At 42.8% G+C, this 24182-nt stretch overlaps 1 protein-coding gene across 2 annotated transcripts in view; it reads left to right on the forward strand.

Moving 5' to 3' along the window:
* ERGIC1 (endoplasmic reticulum-golgi intermediate compartment 1) overlaps positions 1–24182 on the forward strand; it is a 147509-nt gene that overhangs the window by 59812 nt on the left and 63515 nt on the right. For both annotated transcript variants that reach the window (XM_040344545.1, XM_040344544.1), the window contains exon 3: positions 2893–2965. In XM_040344545.1, the coding sequence (XP_040200479.1) occupies positions 2893–2965 (73 nt within the window). The remainder of the gene's footprint in view (positions 1–2892; positions 2966–24182) is intronic.

The raw sequence follows: 24182 nt of genomic DNA on the forward strand, positions 1-24182 counted from the left end.
TCATGCGATACCATGCGTTAATGCAGGGCTCCAGGTCGGATTTGCGACTAGAATTTGTGACCTGGGGCGGCACAGCTGGGAATATCCTGTCTCTGTGCGCACACTCATTCCCCCGCGCCCCCGTGATTGCATCGGGCAATGCCGACCGGTAGACAGTCCTAATGCTTCCTTCTGGAATCTGGCACCCTCTTGTTGTGGCCGTTGGTATGACAAAACAATCAGCAATGCTAATGGAGCTTCCCCTGCCAGTTTTCACAGCCTTTTTTTTCTTAATGACTTTTATTTTTAAGTAAAAAAGGTTAATTATATGTATATATGTACATTGTTTAGTTCTAGTCTTTCTGTGTAAATTTAAGATTGTTTAATTTTTTTATATTGAAAATAAAGCTTTGTCAGTCGTTTAAAAACCTGGCTCCTAACTTTTTTAGCTGGCAAATTTTTCAAACCCTGCGTTAATGTACAGTACAGACCAAAAGTTTGGACACACCTTCTCATTCAAAGAGTTTTCTTTTTTTTTCATGACTATGAAAATTGTAGATTCACACTGAAGGCATCAAAACTATGAATTAACACATGTGGAATTATACATAACAAAAAAGTGTGAAACAACTGAAAATATATTTCATATTCTAGGTTCTTCAAAGTAGCCACCTTTTGCTTTGATTACTGCTTTGCACACTCTTGGCATTCTCTTGATGAGCTTCAAGAGGTAGTCACCTGGCGCAGCACCCCATCACTCTCCTTCTTGGTCAAATAGCCCTTACACAGCCTGGAGGTGTGTTTGGGGTCATTGTCCTGTTGAAAAATAAATGATGGCCCAACAAAACGCAAACCGGATGGAATAGCACGCCGCTGCAAGATGCTGTGGTAGCCATGCTGGTTCAGTATGCCTTCAATTTTGAATAAATCCCCAACAGTGTCACCAGCAAAGCACCCCCACACCATCACAACTCCTCCTCCATGCTTCACGGTGGGAACCAGGCATGTAGAGTCCATCCGTTCACCTTTTCTGCGTCGCACAAAGACACGGGGGTTGGAACCAAAGATCTCAAGTTTGGACTCATCAGACCAAAGCACAGATTTCCACTGGTCTAATGTCCATTCCTTGTGTTCTTTAGCCCAAACAAGTCTCTTCTGCTTGTTGCCTTTCTTTAGCAGTGGTTTCCTATCCGATATTCTACCATGAAGGCCTGATTCACACAGTCTCCTCTTACCAGTCCTAGAGATGTGTCTGCTGCAAAAGGTGGCTACTTTGAAGAACCTAGAATATGAAATATATTTTCAGTTATTTCACACTTTTTTGTTATGTATAATTCCACATGTGTTAATTCATAGCTTTGATGCCTTCAGTGTGAATCTACAATTTTCATAGTCATGAAAATAAAGAAAACTCTTTGAATGAGAAGGTGTGTCCAAACTTTTGGTCTGTACTGTACCTATAAAGTCCATTTCAATTCCATCAAATCTATAAATTCAGGTGATGAAAATCAAACGTGCATATGTGTCCACTCTGGTGCTCCCCAGTTATGCGCTCACCTTACAGTGTGCGACCTTGCGACTAAGCGTGGTAAAAACGCGCTTCTGAACCACATCTGGGTTCAATGTGTATGTTGGGATCCTGGGCTAGTTTATGGTACGTTTTTCCACATATGGGTATAATAGAAGAAAATATAAAAAACAATTCCGCGCCAAAAAAAATATTTATATATATTCTTAAACAATAATTTGGGTGCCCATGTAAAGTTCCCAAACACACAATGTGTGCTAAGCTGCTCCCCGAGAAAGTGATGAAGTGTATGTGACTTCTATCTGATGCGTGCTAGAAAGTGTACTGGGGGCGCTATGGAGTAATATGTAATTTCACAACTTATCCTATAATATGCAACAACAAGTAAATTAATAAAAAATGTGTCCTGTTGTACGTGATCAAAAAAAACAATGGTAAATAATAAAGTCCCATTGGTGCAAACAAAGATACAACATCAATGCTTGAATATCCTCTAGATATATTTCTTGCTGTGATACAAAAACCATCTCCGGTTGTGCAAACTTAATTGATCTTCCACCACCTGGATAATTAGTACGACACCCAATGTGCACAAGTAGTAAATTGTGCTTACCAGACCTGGTTGACCTCTTTAGTGAAAAAGACGGTCAGATGCGCTTGAGCAGGATAATGCCTGCAGACATATAAATGGACTGGAGCATGTACAATACCTCACCCTCAGAATGTAGAGATTTTAGAACATGGAATACAAACAGAGAGCTTCCATAGTGCAACGCTATTTTATTAAAATGGAATAAAAACACCAGCCAATTGGCTACTCACATAAAAAGTGCCCTTCTCCCAGTCAGGGGCCTTAGGGGTGTAATCACTCTTGTTCCTGGCAGTTTAGACATGGCTGTATGTTGAGTTATTTTGAGGGGGCAGCAAATTTACATTGTTATACAAGCTGTACACTCACTACACAACATTGTAGCAAAGTGTCATTTCTTCAGTGTTGTCACATGAAAAGATATAATAAAATATTTACAAAAATGTGAGGGGTGTACTCACTTTTGTGACATACAATGTGTGTATGTATGTGTAATAAATATATTCAATAAAAGTAGGAATTGTGCCTCTGATTACTCTTCTGTTACTAGGTAAACCATGTAGACCTTTTCTATTGTTTGCATAGAGAAATCTTGTTTTCTTTTAGTGACGCTAGGCTAGTTCCTGGTGTGTGAGTCACTCACAGCTGCTATCTGAGCAATATTTGGTTAGAGTGTGCAATAGATTTTGTGCCTTTCCCCTCTGACATAGGAGAGCCCTTCACATGATGGTGACTATGTTGTTAATTTGTTTCATTTCTTCCACTGACATGATTGCTCTTTTTTTTTGTCTTACAGTTTCCATCTGCTGCTGTCTCTTCATCACCTTTCTTTTCTTGTCGGAGCTGACTGGGTTTATTGTCAGTGAAGTGTAAGTATTTACTGAGAAACAGAAGTAGAAATGGCTAAACCATGTTGATACAGAGGTAAAGATTATCGTGCACCAATCTACAGCCAGAAATAATGAGAGCCCCAAAGCACCTTGTCTTCCCGACAACTCTAAACGTTGGTTATCGGAATCTAGAAGCCCCCAGATCCTGGCCCACACCCTATGTGAATGAGTGTGGGGTACATTGTACCCCTACCAATTCACCTGGGGGGGGAAAAGTGTCAAAAATAAAACTCACTACACAGGTTTTTAAACGAATTTATTAGGCATCTCCGGGGTCTCTTCCGACTTCTTCTCCCCTCTCCGGCTCTTCTCCGCTCTCTCTTCGGTTCTTCTCCCCCTATCTTTTGCTCGCTCTTGCCTGGTCTTCTCTGTTTTTGCCTTCTTCCCTCTTCTCTTTTTCCGATGTTGCCATAACACACTCTCCCGCTCTAATACCTGGTGCACGGTGTACCACTACTTATATAGGCATGGGGCGGGGTCACTGGAAGCCCGACCCTTATGATGTCACTACCCATCATGCCCTGGGTGGTGACGTCACAAGGGGGTGGTGCCTCTGGATGACGTCACACGATGATCCCGCCCCATGCCAATATAAGTAGTTTGACGCTCAGACACCGCAATAAAAAAAAACAGTGGTGAATAAATGCCACCAAACGAAAGCTCTATCTGTTTAGAAAAAAAAAATGGCAAATCTTTTTTTTGTTTGGGTACAATTGTCATTCAAAGTGCAACAGTGCTGATAGCGCTGTGCATGGCGGCATCTATTCTCTCCTCTCTTCCTCTTCACACAGGACTTGAGCAGCAGGAGCCATTGGCTCTTGCTGCTGTCAATCAAATGCAGTGAGGAGGAAGTGGGAGGCAGGGCAGTCCTGCTGTATTAGTCTATAGAGCGCGGCTCCATAGTCACACCGCCCAGGATCGCGCAGAAAAAATTTGACTTTATTAACACTTTAAGATGAAATTTCCCATCTTATTGGAGCTTTTTCTGGTCACCCAATCATCGTCCTCTTTTGAAATTTCTTTCATACAGGCTGTGACAACATATTAAAAGATGGACATTCATGTATTGTCACTTTTCAACAGTGGTGTAAAGCACACCCTATAACCATTATTCAGCTAAACATCCTTCCTAAGCATTTTTTTTTTCCCAGTAAAGCATTTCTAGTGCTAGCTGATATTCCTGTAGACCAGTGGTCTCCAAACTGTGGCCCTTGCTTGATGTTATCCAGCCCTTGGGATGCTTTTTTATTCATTGGCACCAATGATGGGGCAGAATTCCTCCCAATGACACCAATGATGGGGCAGAGTTCCTCCCAATGACACCAATGATGGGGCAAAATTCCTCCCAATGACACCAATGATGGGGCAGAATTCCTCCCAAGGACGGGGCAGAATTCCTTCCAATGATGGGGCAGAATTTCTCCCAATGACATCAATGATGGGGGATTTTTTTACTCCTGATGGCTACAGTCTGGCCCCATTAAAGTCGTGAGGACAGTAATCCGGCCCTTTGTTTAGAAAGTTTGGAGACCCCTGCTGTAGACGTTTCCTCGTTAAATGTATGTTTTCAGGATACTCTTCTTCTTTTCCATAGACGTTCCCAGATCTTGTGTAATGTTTCCTGGACATACTTTGACTCCTAGTCTGTATAGCTCAATATCCCCTGAAGAAGTCACTGGCCAAGGCGCCCTACATCATCCCCCTTTCCTAACTATTTCCGTTTTTTCACGCCTGTGCTCACTGTTCTAAAATCAGTTTTAAACGGTTTCCAGTCTGCATTCTTTTTTGGGACTCCAATAACAATGCATCTTTGCTGTAATTTCCATGTTTACTTTTGACCATGGCTGTTTAAAGGTCCTTAAGAAATTTTTAAAATGGACTTGTGCTTCAGAAAATTCTAGCCCCCTTTAGATGTCTATGCATAACTTTATCACTCACTAGACCCACACTAACCTTTTCCCATTTTGGCCAGTCCTGGCCTCAAGTTGTACTATGGGCACAACATTTAGCGCTCACACACAATGGAAAAGTGTGTACCCAGCTTAAAGGGTCACTAAAGGATTTTTTTTTTTTTTAGCTAAATAGCTTCCTTTACCTTACTGCAGTCCTGGTTTCATGTCCTCATTGTTCGTTTTTGCTTTGACGTTGCTGTAATTCCTCTCTGTCCTGGACACTTCCTGGTTGTCGGTTTCCTGATCACCACAGTACTGGGAGATTTCTCACTGTGGTGACTAATCAAGGAGGTGTGATTACTGTGAGTCAGCACCAATCCAGTTTCGTTTTACAAAGCATCACTGCCATCTATTGGCTCTTTGTCTCTGTACATCAGAGAACCAGGAAACGACAGCAAAAACTAAACTAAACTGCAGGTACATTATATGATTGTTTTTTATCTATTTTAATCATTTTTAGGGAAACAGTTAACTAGTATGTCTCTATACCCTGTAAACCTATACCCTGTAAACAGTCATTTCAGCAAACAAAAATCATTCCTTTAGTGACCCTTTAAGTCTGTTGTTTTTCAACTTTCATTATCAGACCAAGCTGTCCAGCAAACCATTTACCACTGCTAAGGGTGTTCACATTGGGCTGTTTCTTCTATTCATTTAGTTTAAAACCTTTTATCCAAAATCGAAAATGGATGTTTTCTCAACTGTTTAAAATGCGTTAGCTGGATCTAGGCTATAATTTGTTAGTCATTTATGCAAAGTCCATCCAAATATACTAGTCCATCCAACACTACTCTAGCTACAGGTTGGCAATGATGCTGTCCACAAGTGGCTATGCTATAGCTCCTCAGATATAGTGGAAGAGTGAGTATTTACACTCTTAGACAGGAAGTGTGTTACTGGCCGGATCAGCAGTGAAAAAAAAAAAAGGAAAATGCTAAAAAAGAAAAGTAATCTATTACAATTTACCAATTTTTAGATTTGATGGCTGCATTTAAATATTTGGAGTGTTTAGGTATGCTTTAGGCTTCATGTACACTTAAACTACTTTTGACCACCAGCCACGGGGAAAAAGCAAAATGTGGCAAAATCGTGGTCTTAACGTTCCTAAACTGAACGCGATTCTTCTGCGTTCTGGAGAGGGAGGTTAGAGGAGGTTGAAGCTCCCCTAACTGCAGCAGCTACTAACAGATCTAAAGGCCTATACGTACATGGACACAAGGCTTTTATGGAGTTTAGGGGCTTTGGCAAGAATGCCAAAAGCTCCTAAACTAAAGTTTTTAGGAGCTGCTAGTGTACATGGAGCATAAGTCATAACCAGCTTACTTTAGGAGATCCTGCTACTGCTCTTGGGTGATGTGTTCTTTTGTTTGAAGCTGCACTTTGTCCATGCATGTCGCAGCAAGAGGTTCACTTAAAGCGGAACTATACCCTCTTATTCTTTACAGCTAATGAAGCTGCTATCTTAAGCCTGGTACACACTAGTCCTTTTTTATTTAATTTTTTCCTATTCGACCCAGTAGGTCTAAAGGAGGAAAAAACCTGACCGCTCAGGAGCCGCTGTACTATCTAATGTTGGTACAGTGACCCCCCGCCTGAACACTCCTAGTCAGTGTTCTCAGCCAGTGGCTGACAGCGCTGATAGGCAGACCTTTCAGTCATGCCCCTTCGACAGAAGCCGGCCGAAGGGCTAGCTTCTGTTGGACTGACTGCAGCACACAGGCCGATGCCACCCAACATTCAGCCCGTGAGTACTAGGCTTTAACCTCTGCTTGATCTGCACATCTGTGATTAGTTATGACACCAGTCATTTGATTTCTTGACAGTTCAGCTGGGAGCTAATATGGGCAACTATGACATGCCTTGAATAGTAACAGTTTTGGGAAACCATTGAATGAGTGGGGTTAGTCCTGCTTTAACCACTTTTTTAACTTCTTGCGCTATAAACAAAAATAGAGCGACAATTTTGAAAAAAATTCTATATTTTTTACTTTTTTGCTATAATAAATAAACATTTTTTTTCCTCAGTTTAGGCCGATAGGTATTCTTCTACCTATTTTTGGTAAAAAAAAATCGCAATAAGTGTTTAACGATTGGTTTGCGCACAATTTATAGCGTTTAGAAAATAGGGGATAGTTTTATGGCATTTTTATTAATATTTTTTTTTTTTTTACTACTAATGGCGGCGATTTTTTTTTTTTTTTTTTTTTTTTCCGTGACTGCGATATTATGGCGGACACTTTGGACAATTTTGACACATTTTTGGGACCATTGTAATTTTCACAGCAAAAAGTGCTATAAAAATGCATTGTTTACTGTGAAAATGACAATTGCAGTTTAGGAGTTAACCCCTACAGCGCCCCCTAGTGGTTAAGTGTGACCCTTATGTGTGTTTCTAACTGTAGGGGGGCAGGGCTGGACATGTGACGTCATTTGATTCTTTCCCTATATCAGTGAACAGACGATCAAGGACAGTGCCACTGTGAAGAACGGGGAAGGTGTGTTTACACACACCTCTCCCCGTTCTTCAGCTCCTGTGACCGATCGAGGGACACCGGCGGCGATCGTGTCACGGATCTTCGGACCGGGTAGCGGCACGAGCCATTCTGCCGATGTATATGTGCAGGAGGCGGTCCTTAAGTGGTTAACTGCCGCCATCCACATGTTCATGTTTCCTTTTGTTCCCTCACAACACAATTCCATTGCTAGAAGTAAAATACCTGGTACTTTGACATGGAGGACATATATGGACACCCCTTTTTTTTAATGTAAAAGTGCTTGGCTGCTTAAAGTGGAGGTTCACACAAAAAGAACCTCTGCTTTTCGGAACCCTTCCCCCTCTGGTGTCACATTTTTGGACCTTTAAGGGGGAGGGAGGTTCAGACACCTGTATAATACAGGTATTTGCACCCACTTCCGGGCATAGATATCCGCAGAATCGGTGCAGATACCTGTATAATACAGGTATTTGCACCCGTTACTGGACATCCGCAGAATCTGTGGATAATCTACGCCACTTCCCCCCCCCCCCCGCTGTCTTCTGGGAGATAGCAGACAGGAGGGACCATTTCGATTGCGCAGTGCGACTCACGCATGCGCAGTAGGGAACCGGGAAGTGAAGCCGCAAGGCTTAATTTCCTGATTCCCTTAGCGGAGATGGCGGAGGCAGGATCCGAGGACCAAGGCACGGGTGCCGACATCACGGGCGCACTGGACAGGTAAGTGACCATATTTTAAGTCTGCAGCTGCAGTATTTGTAGCTGCTGGCTTTTTAAAAAAATAATTTGGCGGACCTCCGCTTTAAAGCTGAACTCCAGGAATTTAGCTCCTTTATAAAATGTCAAGGCATACTATGAGTGCGTGACACCTCTTGGACCGATCTCTAATATTTTCATCTATCAGGTTTTTAGAACTCCTGGAAAAATGAAGACTGTAGTCGCTGTAGTTCCAGGGGCCAGTGCAGTTGCTATGCTTAACCCTCACTTCCTCCTTCCCAATCACAGAAGCCTTTTGTAATATGTGAGAACGTTCACAAGATATAAGGGCTTCTGTGAATGGGCAATATTTAAGTTTATTTTGCAAAGCAAATATACAAAAATCAAATACTTTTGACAGGGTACATTCTCTGTACTGCGACGCAGCGCATAAATACACTACATATCAATACAGTTGCAAGCATACAATTAAATTACATTCATTCAACCCATTCTGCGGTATGATGCCTGATGTGTTGCGCAGAGTTGTGAAACCCCGAAACATCACATCGTGCATGACGCCGCATTACCCTGAAAATAGTAGTTCAAAAAGCGTGTCAAGAAATGTCAATGTCAGGGGGAAGGGGAAATCTTCAGACGTCCTCTTCCTCCTTAAAGTCTATCAAGGTATAGTCTCTCAGCAGACTGAGGGTCAGTCTGCGACAGTCCTCAATGGACATCCTCTGCCGATGGTGTACGCGGCGATTCCTGGCGTACCATAAAGCGTCTTTAAAGCAACACAGCACCCGCCAGGCACTGTCAATGTCCTCCTGTGAATGAGTTCCACAGAAGAGTCCGTTTAACACACCAAAGTGTGTAATAGCAGTCTGTGGTACAAAGTCTTTAAGTTCAGGTTCCAAGGCCGTCAACAGGCCCTGTGCAAAGGGGCACTCCCAGAAAACATGATAAGAAGTTTCCTCCTGGATGATGCAAAAGGGGCAGTGCCTGTATCTGCACAGGTTTCTGGCATGCAAGAATGTCCTGAGTAGCAATCTGTGAATGGGCAGCAGATGGGAGGTGTGTGTGTGCACTTTTTCTCCTTTCTGTTTTCAAAGCATTCGGTTTTATTTAGGTTCATTTGGCTTCCTGTGAGTCTAGTGAGACTTTCATATTCACCGGATTGACATTCATTCATTTAGCTCTCTATATATGTTGAATCATACAAGTTACACACTAAAATCCTCTCCAGATATCCGGAAGTATCTGATTAGTATTCACCCTCGGGATATTTAGGATGCCCGTATTTCTTAGCAACCATTGACATAGAAGCATGTACACACAGCGTAATGCATATCTGACGTATGAGCTGTCAGTCCACTTACTACTTTAGTAATATGAAAGTACAGTGTGCCCTACTAACACAGTGCAGCAAATGCATACTCTAAGGGATTTGTCACTTCTGGGCGTTGCATGGGAATGCCAGTCTGCTTGCTCCCTGCTTTTGTCTTCTGGCTTTTATTTTTTTATTTTTAAAGCCAAGTTTCATTTTGTGTTTCTGTTAATCTAGGTCACTAGATATTTGCAGCAGCACATTGGTGCTCATACATAAAAACTCAAAAGAAAAACAGAGGCTTTTTTATTAGGACAAGAAATCAGATTTATAACTTCAGTTTAGTGGAATGGAGCACACAACGTGTGCAGCAGTTTGGGATTTAAAATTTTAGTACAGTTTAGAGCAGGGGTCTCCAAACTGCGGCCCGAGGGCCAGATGTGGCCCTTTGCTAGTTTTTATCCGGCCCTCCAGGGCTTTATTCCTCCCATTGATATGAGGCACTATTCTTCCCACCGACTCCAACAAGGGGGCACTTTTTCTTCCACTGATACCAATGATGAGATACAATTACTCCTACTAATAGGGGCACTACTCCTTATCCTACTGGTCGCAAACTATGAGGCCATATTTATTCTCACCAATGCTGGGCCCGGGGCTTTTTCTACTCCGCTGGCCACAATCCGGCCCTCCTAAAGGCTGAAGAACAATAAACAGGCCCTTTGTTTGAAAAGTTTGGAGACCCCTGGTGTAGAGAATGCAGGGGGCCATCCTATGTAATGTAAATGTTTCAGATTTTTTTCACTGTATGTAACATACAAGAAAAAATGCATTACACATAGTCCAGAATATGGAATCTGCCACAGTCAAGAGAATGTGAAGTACATATGGTGAATAGAGAACATTGGTTCAGAGTAAAAGAAAGCCTGATTTACAGAGCTAATCAGTCCAGAGTGTATATTGTACAACACCCTGTACAAAACGGAGGGATCTAGATTGTGTAAATCACAGCTCTCTATATAGAATCAGTGGTATGTAAGAGTTCAAATGTATTGTCATGGGCGCAGAGTGCAGCGGCCTGGAGTGTGTCATGGGCGCAGAGTGCAGCGGCCTGGAGTGTGTCATGGGCGCAGAGTGCAGCGGCCTGGAGTGTGTCATGGGCGCAGAGTGCAGCGGCCTGGAGTGTGTCATGGGCGCAGAGTGCAGCGGCCTGGAGTGTGTCATGGGCGCAGCGGCTGCCGATAGTACTTCCTCACACTGCACTTTTGGGATGTGTGCTGTGCTAGCAATGTGCTTGCATCAGAGCTCAGGAAAAGCACAAATTAGCAGATGTTTTTCGAGTGGCCAGTTTTCTCACTGTCTGTCTATGAAAGTCCTTACAATGCATGCAATGGCGCTGTGGACAGTGACAGGAGTTTAAAAATCCTTTGTCATCTTTTGATTTGTTTACAGGAAAGTCAAGCATGCTTACTGTGTACAATACCAAAGTGAGACAACAAAGTAGAGTGATTTAATAAAATCTATGGCATCGGTAATGACAAGCGTCTTCTTCCTTCTCCTCCTAGGCGGCCAATGGGATCAGCTCTCCTTTCGGCCAATTGGCTGAGGGGTCTCATGACACGCTTCCTGATTGGCTGGGAGGAGAATCATAAAGACAATAGCGAATATTCATTTGCTATTGTCACACAACTGGGTGGGCTCGGGGGGGACAGTGCTAATCGCGTGCTTAAATAAAAAAAATTACCCCCATTGGAATCCATGCGTCCGGCGCACCGCATGTAGATTATTGGGGCAGCCGCATGGATAGGCGCCCCTGCATTATGTGCCACCACTGTGCCACAGAGCATACCTTTTTACATTAAGTTAACAAGCATTTTTTTTTTAAACAAATTGCAGTGTTTGATAGTATTCCCCACCCCAGTCTTATGCCGCATACACACGACCATTTTTTTTCTTTTTTTTTTTAACAGTAAAAGACACACGACCATTTGTAAAGTCCTAGAAAAAAAATAAGTTTTTCTCAACGTGATTCTTGTCAAGCCTGCCTTGCATACACACGATTGGGGGGAAAAAACTGCTCTAGCAAAGCACGGTGACGTACAACACGTACGACGCACTATAAAGTGGAAGTACCATTCGGATGGTGCCACCCTTTGGACTGCTTTTGCTGATTTTGTGTTGGTAAAAGTTTGAGAGACGATTCGCGCTTTTCAGTCTTCGTGCTTTTCAGTCTGTTACAGCGTGACGAATGTGCTATCTCCATTATAAATGCTAGTTTTACCAGAACGAGTGCTCCCGTCTCATAACTTGCTTCTGAGCATGCGTGTTTTTTTTCCCCTCGTTAAAGCCTACACACGACGTGAAAAACGACAATATGAAAAACAACGAGAAAAATTAGAGCTTGTTCTAAATTTTTAATGCCCATTTTTCACAGAGAGAAAAATGTTCTGGAGCCCAAACGCGATCGTTTTTAATGAGCATTTTAAAAAATTGCATTTTTCACGTCCTGTATAACGGTCGTGTGTACGCGGCATCATACTTGCCTGTACTCAGCTAGGCCCATGCATATGCTTTGTAATCTGCAATTCATTCCATTTTGAGAACATGATCTTCCACTCCAGACTTGGGCAGCCCATAGACTGTGTTAATTTCTTACCTGCAACCACAGGTTCGCAGGAAATAAAATTCCCATGATTCCCCCATTGAAACAGACAGTGTTGACAGGGGAATGAGTGTAAAGGTTCATTCGCATTCAGATTTTTGTTATCTTTTTGTACTAGTGTGTAGCTGTGTGCAGGCAGCCTATATAAGTGAATGGATACAAATCTGTACGGACTTAACCGTACAGCCGAGTTTGACAGGCACTCAGAAGCTCAGCCTATTCCGGCGTAACAAAAGTTCCGTTTTGTTATAGCATGTTAATGTAATTTCAAAAGTCATTTTGGGGAAAGGTGATAGTTTTGCAGGAAATCAAGATGTCACTGTTGGGGTTCTCAAAGGATAAAATAAGTTTAAGGGGCCAGATCAGGGGTTCCCAACCAGTGGCCTGTGACCTCCTGCTTTGCGGGGGAATAGAATACTGTTATGGTCAGTTTATTACTAAAATCACAGTGTATATATGGGCATATCTGTTCTGCAGTGGTTACTGGGCTGCTTTTAAACTGGTCCGCAGCTGCAGAGCAGTGCACTTGCGGGTTACCTAAACTGAGCCATAGACTTCTATTGCCTACGAGTTTGGTGTGCTTTCTGAAAGTGCACCACACCTACAGGATATAATAGAAGTCTATAACAAAGTGCAGCTAACATGCAGGAAAGCCACAGGTGAACTGTGCTGCATTCGTGGTGAGGGTAAACAGTGCATCAGAGTGAAAGCAGCCATAGGCCCCTTTCACACAGTCAGTCCAACCCAATCGGACCCTCCATTCACCTCGAAGGAGTGGCAGATGTAAATGGACTTGTGTCAGTTTACAAACACCAACCTCCAATCCAATCCGCTAAAAAAAGAGTAGCATGGGTTCTATAGAATAGAGTGGGCTGCCATACACCTGCTCCACTCATTGTGGACCGGTTACCAAGTCACTTAAGTGGCCCCCGCTCTTCAAAAGTTTGGGCACCCCTGAGCCAGATGTCTGAAATTTCACTTTTAGGTGACCATGCAATCCACATTTTCCCTTTCTTCAAACTGAAATGATGGAGCCATTGCAGAGCACAAGTGGTTGGGTAGCCTAAAGCTGGCCATTCACCAGTTGAATTTTTTTGTTTTGGAAGTTTTGTTTTAAGAGCGTTTGTTCGACTTGTATTTGTCTTTGAAGGTTCTCATTGGCACTTTCACAAAATTGTCCAAGCTAAAAAAAAACAAAGTGATCTCAATATAATGGGGTTGATTTACTTAACCCGGAGAGTACAAAATCTGTTGCAGCTGTGCATGGTAGCAAATTGGCTTCTAACTTCTGCTTTTTCAATGAAGCTTTGACAAAAAACCTGAAAGCTGATTGGTTTCTATGCAGAGCTGCTCCAGATTTTGCACCCTTCAGTTTTAGTAAATTAACTCTACTGTGTACTGTGGTGAAATGTCACCTGAATCGGGCAGTTGGTTGCGGTGGGTCCGTGGTTATGACAGGGGACTCCAGATTTCTCACTGTTTATTAGATTACCTTGCTGCACATAGGCAGATCACTTTTACTTTTACTAAAGTAGAACTGCACTGCATCTGAGCACCACAAACCCAAAACACTATTTCATTTATTTTTGACATTCAAAGCAAACTTGCCCAGCCATACATCCATGTCTCCATGCTTTATTTTGCTGAGAAATCATTTAACACCCTTTTATAGCATTTCTGGCCAGAGCCATCTGGAGTAGGGGCCTGCAGACAGTAAGGTGTGCTTGGCTGAAAAGAACATTGCGTTACACATAGTCCAGAATAGGTAATGTGCCACAGTCAAGAGAATGTATAGGGTGTAATGTACAACACTGTACATTGTGTAAATCACACCTCGTTATACAGAATCAGTGGTATATAAGGGTCCAAAAGTATTGCACAGTCTACACAGTGAAGTGGTCTGAACTCTGTAATGTGCAGTGGTCTGGAGTGTCCCTAGAATTTCTAACTATAGACATCTTGAGTAAGTGCAGATGATTTATGTAGCATTTATGTTCTGGAAATCCATCTGCCCTTAGCTCAGGCATGCAGACAGGAGGGTATGCTTGGCTGTGAAAAAACACCCTCCTCCCCTCCTGAAGACGCCTTGGCTATATGACATCATTTGCCTAGGCCTGGAAACCAGGAAGTAACTGAAGAAATGTGATGTATAATCCCATCTATTTACTAATGCCAGCAACCTAAGGAATAAAAATAATCAATGTTGATTGAGAGAGTGGAGTTCCACTTCAAGATCAGGCAGTAACAAAATACATCACTTCATGGAGATAAAAAAATAGAAATGTATTTCTTATTAAATGCTGTAGTGAGACGTCTTGTGCTTGTTCAATCACCTAGGAATGTTCACTGTAGACACTGAGCACTGAAAGAAAAACAAAGGCTTGGGGTATCTTATCTGGTCAATTTTAAAGTACTTTTTACATTCTTATGTTATTACATTGGTATGCAACTTTGATGAGGAAGGATGCTTAAGATGCTTGACCCATTTTATACCTGGCTATAACATTCCAGCAAATACTGGAGCCATTACAGATTTGATTACGTAAGTATTTTTAATAAGGAGATTTGTAATGATAACATTTTTCCAACAATTTCATGTTTGCACAGTGTCTAAGTATTAGTTTAATGATTACTCTGTATTTCCATAATCTGCAGTTATCTTACCGTGTCAATCTACATTTAAAGTACACTTGTCATATAATTATGCGGGGGGGGGACGGAGACGCGTCTACCATTTCTGGCAGCCATCTTTAAAATGCTTTTAGTCACAGACCTGGAGCAAACATGTTCTAAATGAGTATCATCTTTTCCCCCTATGCTTGTTCCACGTCAATGACTCTGAAAGCACTGGTGATAAAGCCAAGGAGCAATCTACATACTTCTCTTATGACAGGCGTACCTAAACTGCTCTGACCCTATCTAATGTGGCCATAGATAATTAATTTGGTGGGGCCTAGAATGACGTAAGCTCCAATGATGATCCTATGTCCTGTTTCTTAAAGTAGAATTCCAGGCTTTGCCTGACCAATCTTAAAAACGGTCCCTCCCCTCCGAACCTCTGTTCTGACTAAGCTGTGTAAGAAAGTTTTGTATACCTGTGCCTGCTGCTCTGGTCCAGTTACATAATGTTCCATGTCACCCAGTGCCAGCTGCAGTGGTAATACCTTGGAGGGGGCGTGTCCCTTATAGGCATCTATAGCCCGTCTGTTGTTGGTACACCGTTCTCTCCCTTCCAGCCGCCGCTGGCTGACAGAGGGAAGCCAGATCACGTCCGAGGCAGTCTGAAAATAAGTGTACAGATCTTTCTTAACCACTTGCTTACTGGGCACTTGAACCCCCTTCCTGCCCAGACCAATTTTCAGCTGATGCATTTTGAATGACAATTGCGCGGTCATACAACACTGTACCCAAATTATATTTTTATAATTTTTTTCCCACAAATAGAGCTTTTATTTGGTGGTATTTGATCAATTCTGTGATTTTATTTTTTGCGCTTTAAACAAAAAAAGACAGAAATTTTTGAAAAAAACCCCCACAATTTTTGTTTTACTTTTTGTTATAACAATATCCCAATAATTTTTTTAAAAAATATAGATATTTTTTTCTCAGTTTAGGCCGATACGTATTCTTCGACATATTTTTGGTAAAACATTTTTTTTATTTTTTTTACTAGGAACTGCGATCTGCGATTTTTTTAATTTTTTTTTGCGATATTGCGGTGGACATATCAGACACTTTTGACACCATTCACATTTATACAGGAACAGTGCTATAAATATGCACTGATTACTGTATAAATGTGACTGGCAGGGAAAGGGTTAACACTAGGGGGCGAGGAAGGTGTTAAATGTATTCCCTGTGAGTTATTCTTACTGTGGGGGGAGGGAACTGACTGGGGGAGGTGACCGATCTGTGTCCCTATGTACAAGGGACACCGCATTGGTCTCCTCTCTCCCTGACAGGACGTGGAGGTCTGTGTTTACACACAGAGCTCCACGTCCTTGCTCTGTCACTGCCTGATCGCGGGTACCCGGCAGACATCGCGGCTGCCAGGCACGCGCATCGGCATCGCGTGACACGCCGGGCACAGTTTTTCCCCGCTGCGCACCCTCGGCAGCGCACGCGGAGAATGTAAATAGCAGGACGTCCACCTGGAACTTGAGAGTTGTGCTGTGGACGACTTTCGTCTACAGCACGGGTCTCAAGTGGTTAAACCGGATTATCATAATGGGTGTTGGGAAGGGGAGGGAGCATTTTTAGTAGTTGGAATTCTATATTAACTGCTTGCCGCCCACCCGCCGCCAAATGACGGCGGAGTGGTGCGGCTCTTTCTGGGATGACGTCATACAATGGTGCTCCAGAACGGCAGCTCTCGATCTCTGTGAAGAGCCGCGTCCATGGCTCTTTTACCATGTGATCTGCGGTGTCCAATCACAGCCGGTCATATGTAAACACGGAGATGCCAGTAATCGTCTCTCTTCGCCTCACACTGATAGTGTGAGGAGAGAAGAGCCTATCAGCGGCATCTCCTCACAGGGGGACATATAGGAATGTAATCTGGACACTGATCATCTGTGCCCTGATTACAGTATATAAATGAAGTGTCCCAAATCGTTGCCCACAAGTGCCACCAAACGGTGCCCATTAGCAATGCCAGTCAGTGCTGGCTATCAGTGACTCCAATCAGTGCTGCCCATCAATGCCCAGCACTGTTGTCAATCAATGCCCATCAGTGTCGCCCATCAATGCCCATCAGTACCACCTATATATGCCGCCTATCAGTGCAGACCAGTGCCACCTATTAGTGCTCATCAATGCCACATATCAGTGCCCATAAGTGTGGCATATTGGTGCCACCTCATCAATGCCCACCAGCTCAGCCTATTAGTGTCGCATCATCCGCGCACATCAGTCAAGGCAAAAAATGTTGTTTAGTTTCTGTCAATAAATTTTGTAACTAAGTAAAAAACGTATCTTTTCAAATATGTGGTCTTTAAAAAAAAAAAAACAGCAGTGATTAAATACCACCAAAAGAAAGCTCTATTTGTGAAGAAAATTATAAAAAATGTGTTTGGGTACAGCGTTACATGGCCGTGCAATTGTCATTCAAAGTGCGACAGCGCTGAAAGCTGAAAAATGGCTTGGGCAGGAAGGGGGTGTTAATGCCTGGTAGGCAAGTGGGTAAAGAACTGGACATTCATTTGTTTTAGAATAGAAAACAATAAGAAAAATTGTCAGCAGAGTGAAAAAAAAAATTTGTACGAAGCAATAGATACTTTTTGAAGGTAATAATAAATACCGTATTTATCGGCGTATAACACGCACCCTAACTTTAAGAGGGAATTTTCAGGAAAAAACTTTTAACAGCCCCCTGCGTATAACACACAGGCACAGTTTACCCTCTATTTTCCGGGTAAAAAAGTGAGTTTTTTATGCCAATAAATACAGTACTTGAATAAAATTTTTGTTAAACCCAAGTTTAGTGTCACCTTTAATTTTGTACATTTTATAGCTCTTGGAAAGAAGCTATTCCTAAATCTATTTGCCTCACCTCAGTATTGTAAAAAAAAAAAATCCTACCCTATCCCATTTGCTCTTTAGGCTAATTTATATATGCTGATTTATTTATCATTTTATAGATCATGCTTACGGTACAAAAAAAATAAGACACTTTGGTTCGGTTTGGGAAAGTATCAGATGTGGCACAACATACGGTGACCTAATCCGGGTTTCATTTGCAATAGTGTATGTGTGTGTGAATCCCGGCCATGTGTATGCTCCCTCGCAGCATTTCCCCATAGGAAAACTACTGTATTTAAAACCGGCGGGAAAATAGAGAGCAGGTTCTCTAGTTCCCCGCCGGGATTCCCGGCAGTTTTCCTGATGGGAAAACTGCGAGGAAGCATACACACAGCCGGTTTTCGTGGCAGGAAAACCGGTTATGTGTACGAGGCTTAAGAGTATGGGTCTTGCATCTGTGAGAAATTAATCACAGAAAAATGTTTTTATGGTCAACTCATTGGTGCAGTTTTATTGACTGGACTCTCCCCTAAGCAAAGCTGTCATAATGTAGACAGCATGCATAGGCTCGTTAAAGTAGTGATCTTGTGCATACAGTATGTACTAACATATAATCAGCAGTCGCATCTCTTTTTTTGGTCTGGTCAAAAACCAAATCATACCAGCTTTGTTGTGTCAAGAACCGGCTTTACTGCATGCACCCCCTATGTTCCCATTCACGTCATAAAGTTTCTCTACTTAATCAAAAGTACTTATTAGTGATGGCCTAGATTCAGAATAATTACAACCTGGCTTACACCCAATATTAAGCCATAACTGGAAATACTGTACCTTGCCTGTGATTATGTAAGGCATAACGTAAATTCAGGGCATTGTGTGATGTAAAGTTTTAACAAGAATAACATGCTGTTTGTTGTATAATGCTGGCATTTAGGGACAGCTATGCTGTTGCCTAATAATGTCCTTCATTAAGGTGCAGATTAGTTTTATTGGTCTGCTGGTTGGTTATTTGGGGAACGAGTGATGATTTGGTGGAAAATTCTCTCTCCTGCATATACCATTACAGCATGTTGCAAGCATAGTTTGATATAGCTTTCATACGTATTCTATAAACCAGGGCATTCTTGTATTTGATAAAGCAGAATGATATGGTAGGATGGTGGTATGTAGTTCCAAAACATCTGGGGTGCCAAGGTTTGCTATCACTGATCTAGACAGTGGGGGCATAACAGGGCATGGGTGGAGGGGGTTAGAAACTGTGTAATAGAGGTTAAAAGGGTGTAATAAATTGTTGTGTTATGACTTGTATTCAGTAGATCTTCTCACATCTACAGCAATCGATACCTAATTTTACAGTAGATTATGGATACATTATATATTTCTTTTCAGTAAACACTTGTAGGGGTTAGGCCCATTTCACATGGTCTTTACTACAATCAGGTCCACTTGTCCGTTTTTCAGGCGGACTTGATTGGAAGCTTCATTCATGTCTATAGGGAGGCCGATGCCTCCAAGTCCGCCCAGGTTTAGAAACCAAAGTACGATGGATCCGAGGTAGCCTGATTGTAAATGGACATTTACATCCAGCAGCCCATAGACCCAACAGTGGTCTGTCACAGCCTGCTGTCAAGGTTTGGCCAAAAAAATGAATGAGCATGCATGTCCTAAAAGTTACAGCCATCCCATTCTGCTCTAATATAGCAGGAGATCTGCTTACAGATTCCCTGCTGAACAGAGCAGAGTGTGCCCATCTCAAAGGAACTTTTCGAGTTTTCAATCTGTCCTCTTCTTTTTTTTTTTTTTTTTTTTTTTTTCTATTGATGGTGGTCTAGAAGTTTTCCAATACTTGGGAATCGGCATTTAGGAAGTTTGGTACCAGTGTGTTTTTGTTTATATGTGGAGGCAGACGTCGCTATGCTAGGTAAGCTTCATGCACACTGGGCCTAATCACTTCAGCCCCAGAAGAACTTACCCCCCTTAATGACCAGGCCCTTTTTTTGTGATGCAGCACTGCGTCGCTTTAACCACTTCAGCCCCGGACCGTTTGGCTGCCAAGTGACCGGGCCACTTTTTGCGATTCGGCACTGCGTCGCTTTAACTGACAATTGCGCGGTCGTGCGACGTGGCTCCCAAACAAAATGCGCGTCCTTTTTCTCCCCACAAATGGAGCTTTCTTTTGGCGGTACTGTATTTGATCACCTCTGCGGTTTATTTTTTGCGCTATAGACAAAAATAGAGTGACAATTTTGAAAAATGGCAATATTTTGTACTTTTTGCTATAATATCCCCAATTAAAAAAAAAAAATCCTCAGTTTAGGTAAATGCGTATTCTTCTACATATTTTTGGTAAAAAGAAATCGCAATAAGCGTATATTAATTGGCTTGCGCAAAAGTTAGAGCGTCTACAAAATAGGGGGTAGTTTCATGGCATTTTTATTATAAAAAAAAAAATGTCTTGCTTATTATGCCGGCATTTTTAATTTTTTTTTCGTGACTGCGACATTATGGCGGACACTTTTGACACTATTTTGGGACCATTTATACAGCGATCGGTGCTAAAAAAAGGAACTGATTACTGTATAAATGTGACTGGCAGTGAAGGGGTTAACCACTAGGGGCGGGGAAGGGGTTAAGTGTGTCCTAAGAAGTGATTCTAACTGTTAGGGGGTGTGGCTTACTGTTCGCTGCTCCCGATAAAAGGGAGCAGACGATCAGTGTTGTGTCACCAGGCAGAACAGGGAGATGCCTTGTTTACAAAGACATCCCCCCTGTTCTGCCGTTCCGTGACCCGTTGGCGGGACACCAGCGTACATCGAGTCAGCGGGTCCCGCGGGCACGGTCACAGAGACAAGGCCAGATGAGGCATTTTTCAGGTGCTATTTTTAGCGCTAAAGAGCCTGAAAAACACCTTCAGTGTGAAAGGGGGTCTTAGAATGGAGACCCTAGGACCTAGACCAGAACTTATCCAAATTTGTAATCAAAACAAAAACATTTTATTTCCTCCTCAGAGCCCCTCTCCACATGTAGGAGAGAAACACGTATAAACACAATCCTGCCAGCCAGGTTCTCATTTACTCCCCCCCTGTGCTCAGACCAGTGAGAAAGGAACACATTTACAAACATACAGTGGACATGCACCGTCCATCAGCATTCCCTTGTTTGGTCCTTGGCCTGTGACCTTTGCATTGTTCCCTTTGTTCTTTGTCATTTACTTCATCAGAGAGTTGTCTGTAATTGGAACTAAAAGGTAATACCTCCGTGACTCTAGATCCCTACTTTGTGGCCTGATACCTTTCCACTATCTAATAGTTCCTCTCCGCATGGGCTTGTTTCCCTAAGGCCCCGTACACACGACCAAACATGTATGCTGAAACTGGTCTGCGGGCCAGTTTTAGCATACATGTTCGGTCGTGTGTAGGCGCGAGCGGGCCGAATTCCAGCAAACATTTGCCCGCCGGGCCTTTTCCCAGCGGGCAAATATTCCTGGACGTGTTTTAACCAGTTCCCGACCCCCTGCATGTACATATACGTCCACAATATGGCACGTACAGGCACATGGGCGTACATGTACGTCCTTGCCTAATAGCGGGTGGGGGGTCCGATCGGGACCCCCCCCCCGCTACATGCGGAGGTCGGGTCCGCTCGGGGAGCGATCCGGGACCACGGCGCGGCTATTTGTTTATAGTCGCGATCGCTCCCCGGAGCTGAAGAACGGGGAGAGCCGTATGTAAACACGGCTTCCCCGTGCTTCACTGTGGCGGCGCATCGATCGTGTCATCCCCTTTATAGGGAGACACAATCGATGACGTCATTCCTACAGCCACACCCCCCTACAGTTGTAAACACACACTAGGTGCACCCTAACTCCTACAGCGCCACCTGTGGTTAACTCCCAAACTGCAACTGTCATTTTCACAATAAAGAATGCAATTTAAATGCATTTTTTGCTGTGAAAATGACAATGGTCCCAAAAATGTGTCAAAATTGTCCGAAGTGTCCGCCATAATGTCGCAGTCACGAAAAAAATTGCTGATCGCCGCCATTAGTAGTAAAAAAAAAAAAAATTAATAAAAATGCAATAAAACTATCCCCTATTTTGTAAACGCTATAAATTTTGCGCAAACCAATCGATAAACGCTTATTGCGATTTTTTTTTTACTAAAAATAGGTAGAAGAATACGTATCGGCCTAAACTGAGGAAAAAAAATGTTTTTATATATGTTTTTGGGGGATATTTATTACAGCAAAAAGTAAAAAATATTGCATTTTTTTCAAAATTGTCGCTCTATTTTTGTTTATAGCGCAAAAACTAAAAACCGCAGATGTGATCAAATACCACCAAAAGAAAGCTCTATTTGTGGGGAAAAAAGGACGCCAATTTTGTTTGGGAGCCACGTCGCACGACCGCGCAATTGTCTGTTAAAGCGACGCAGTCCCGAACTGTAAAAACACCTTGGGTCTTTAGGCTGCATATTGGTCCGGGGCTTAACTGGTTAAAACCGTCCGCTGGAATCCTGCCCGCTCGGACATGTACGGTCGTCAGTACAGACCTACCGTACATGTCCGAGCCCCCGCCGTCCCTCGCATGCGTCGAATGACTTCGACGCATGCGCGGAAGCCTTTAAATGGCAGGCCCGCCCACGTCGCCGCGTCATCATCGCGGCGACGACGCGGACACGCCCCGTGTAGTGTTTACGCGCGGACTTCTGTACGATGGTTAGTACAACCATCGTACAGAAGCCCTCTGGCAGGCATGTACGGTGAAAACGGTCCGACGGACCGGTTTCACCGTACATGTTTGCTCGTGTGTACCCAGCCTAAGAGGTATGCCACTGGGTGTTCATCTTCCATTCATTTTCTGGGACAAGACGGTTCCCAGGCCATCAGGGGTATCTGTTTGTACAAGAAATTCTTGACTTAAGTTGGGGGTGGTTAATGTCTCCCTCCGCTCTCAGAATGCTCTCGGTTTCTCTTAACTCCATTTCACATTGCTCCTTTTGGTGGGATCAGTCAATGGAGCTGCTGTTGTAGCAGAGTTAGGCTCTTAAAATAATCTACATTCCCAGGAAGGGTTTTAATTTTTATTTTCCCCAATGGCTGAAGCCAACTTTTAATCTTGTGCATATCAATGATGTTTTACAGTTCCTCTAGGCATCTAACTGTGAGCACTGCTATACAGAATGCTCCAATGGAGTCTGAGGCAAGCTTGGCAAGAGCAACAAGCTGGCATGGACAAGGTTGCAGAGTTTCTGGAATCTAATGATGCCTTTTCTGAGTGTCCTACAGTACTAGGACATATTTGCCAACCAGTCTCTTTCTAGGTGTGCTTTCAGGACAGACTTGGTAAATGATAGCCTATGCTTCAAAAGGTCACATTTATAAGGCTTGTGTAATATGGGGCAGCTGGCAGCCACATGTCTTCGGCATCATGAGCACCTAATATACAATGTCTTTCCTGAAGAAGACTTTACTTTGTTTTTTTGCCCTATGCCATTTATACTTGGCATCCACAGTGTCTCACCTACCTCCTTTTAAAGGCCAGTTTACCCTTTGCAAAAAAAAGATTTTTTTTTTTCGAGGTTTACAGGAAAGCAGATTTTTCTGATTCCAGGGGTTACCGACTTTGAGGGAAGATCATTAACATGGTACTAGGTAGCAATATGTCAATCCACAAGGAAACCAGCTCATCAACACACTTTTGTTGGGTGTGTACCTAATGCATCACTGTATGTTAACCACTCGCTCTGAGCAGAATTGAGTAACCACTTATTTGCAAGGTGGCACAAATTGCACATCTTTGACCTGAAAGGCTTTTCCAGGGTCATATGCTGCACTTGGATGGACATGCTGACCATGAGGCTGGCTAGGATTTTTCTTTAGAACTTGGGATCAGGGTGGATTTGATTTAAATCACTAGTAAAAAGCTTGATTTTTTTTTTTTTTTTTTAAATCGACTCAATTTAAATCATAATGTTTAAAGAGGAACTGTCATCTCTGTCCCACAGAGGCTCCTCCTCTGACCCGCTGTTGACGCACCGACAGTCCCATTCACTTTAATGGGATGGCTGGTGATGCGGCAGTGACACAACAAGGTGAGTGGATGCTGCTAACAGGCGCTGCCATGATGGATCTGAAGTGACCGGTGCACTTTAAATATACAGACTTTTTCTTGCTGGTAGTTGGAATCTTTAATATTTGCAAACAAAACAAAGGTTTCCCATTTAGAATAGTAAGCTGTCGGGTTAGTAAAACGGATATAAGAACCGATTCAGCCACGTTGATGCTACTTAGAAATTGTGCTCATTCACTTGAAGTAGCGCAATTTCTAAGTAGCAAGGTCAGTGCAATTTCAGGTGCTACTTGATGGACATCTGTGTGGATTCATGCGCAGATGTCTTTTGAAGTCGCACCTGAAATGGACAAAAGTATGTTTGGGGAGACATGCATGCACACCATATACAATCCTGTCAGCTGGTGCCTAACATCTATTAAGACCAATGGACCGCTTTTGTATACCTCTTATACTAATAATACTACTGAT

This window comes from Rana temporaria, chromosome 3 (assembly GCF_905171775.1).
Source record: "Rana temporaria chromosome 3, aRanTem1.1, whole genome shotgun sequence".
NCBI classification, from domain to species: Eukaryota; Metazoa; Chordata; class Amphibia; order Anura; family Ranidae; genus Rana; species Rana temporaria.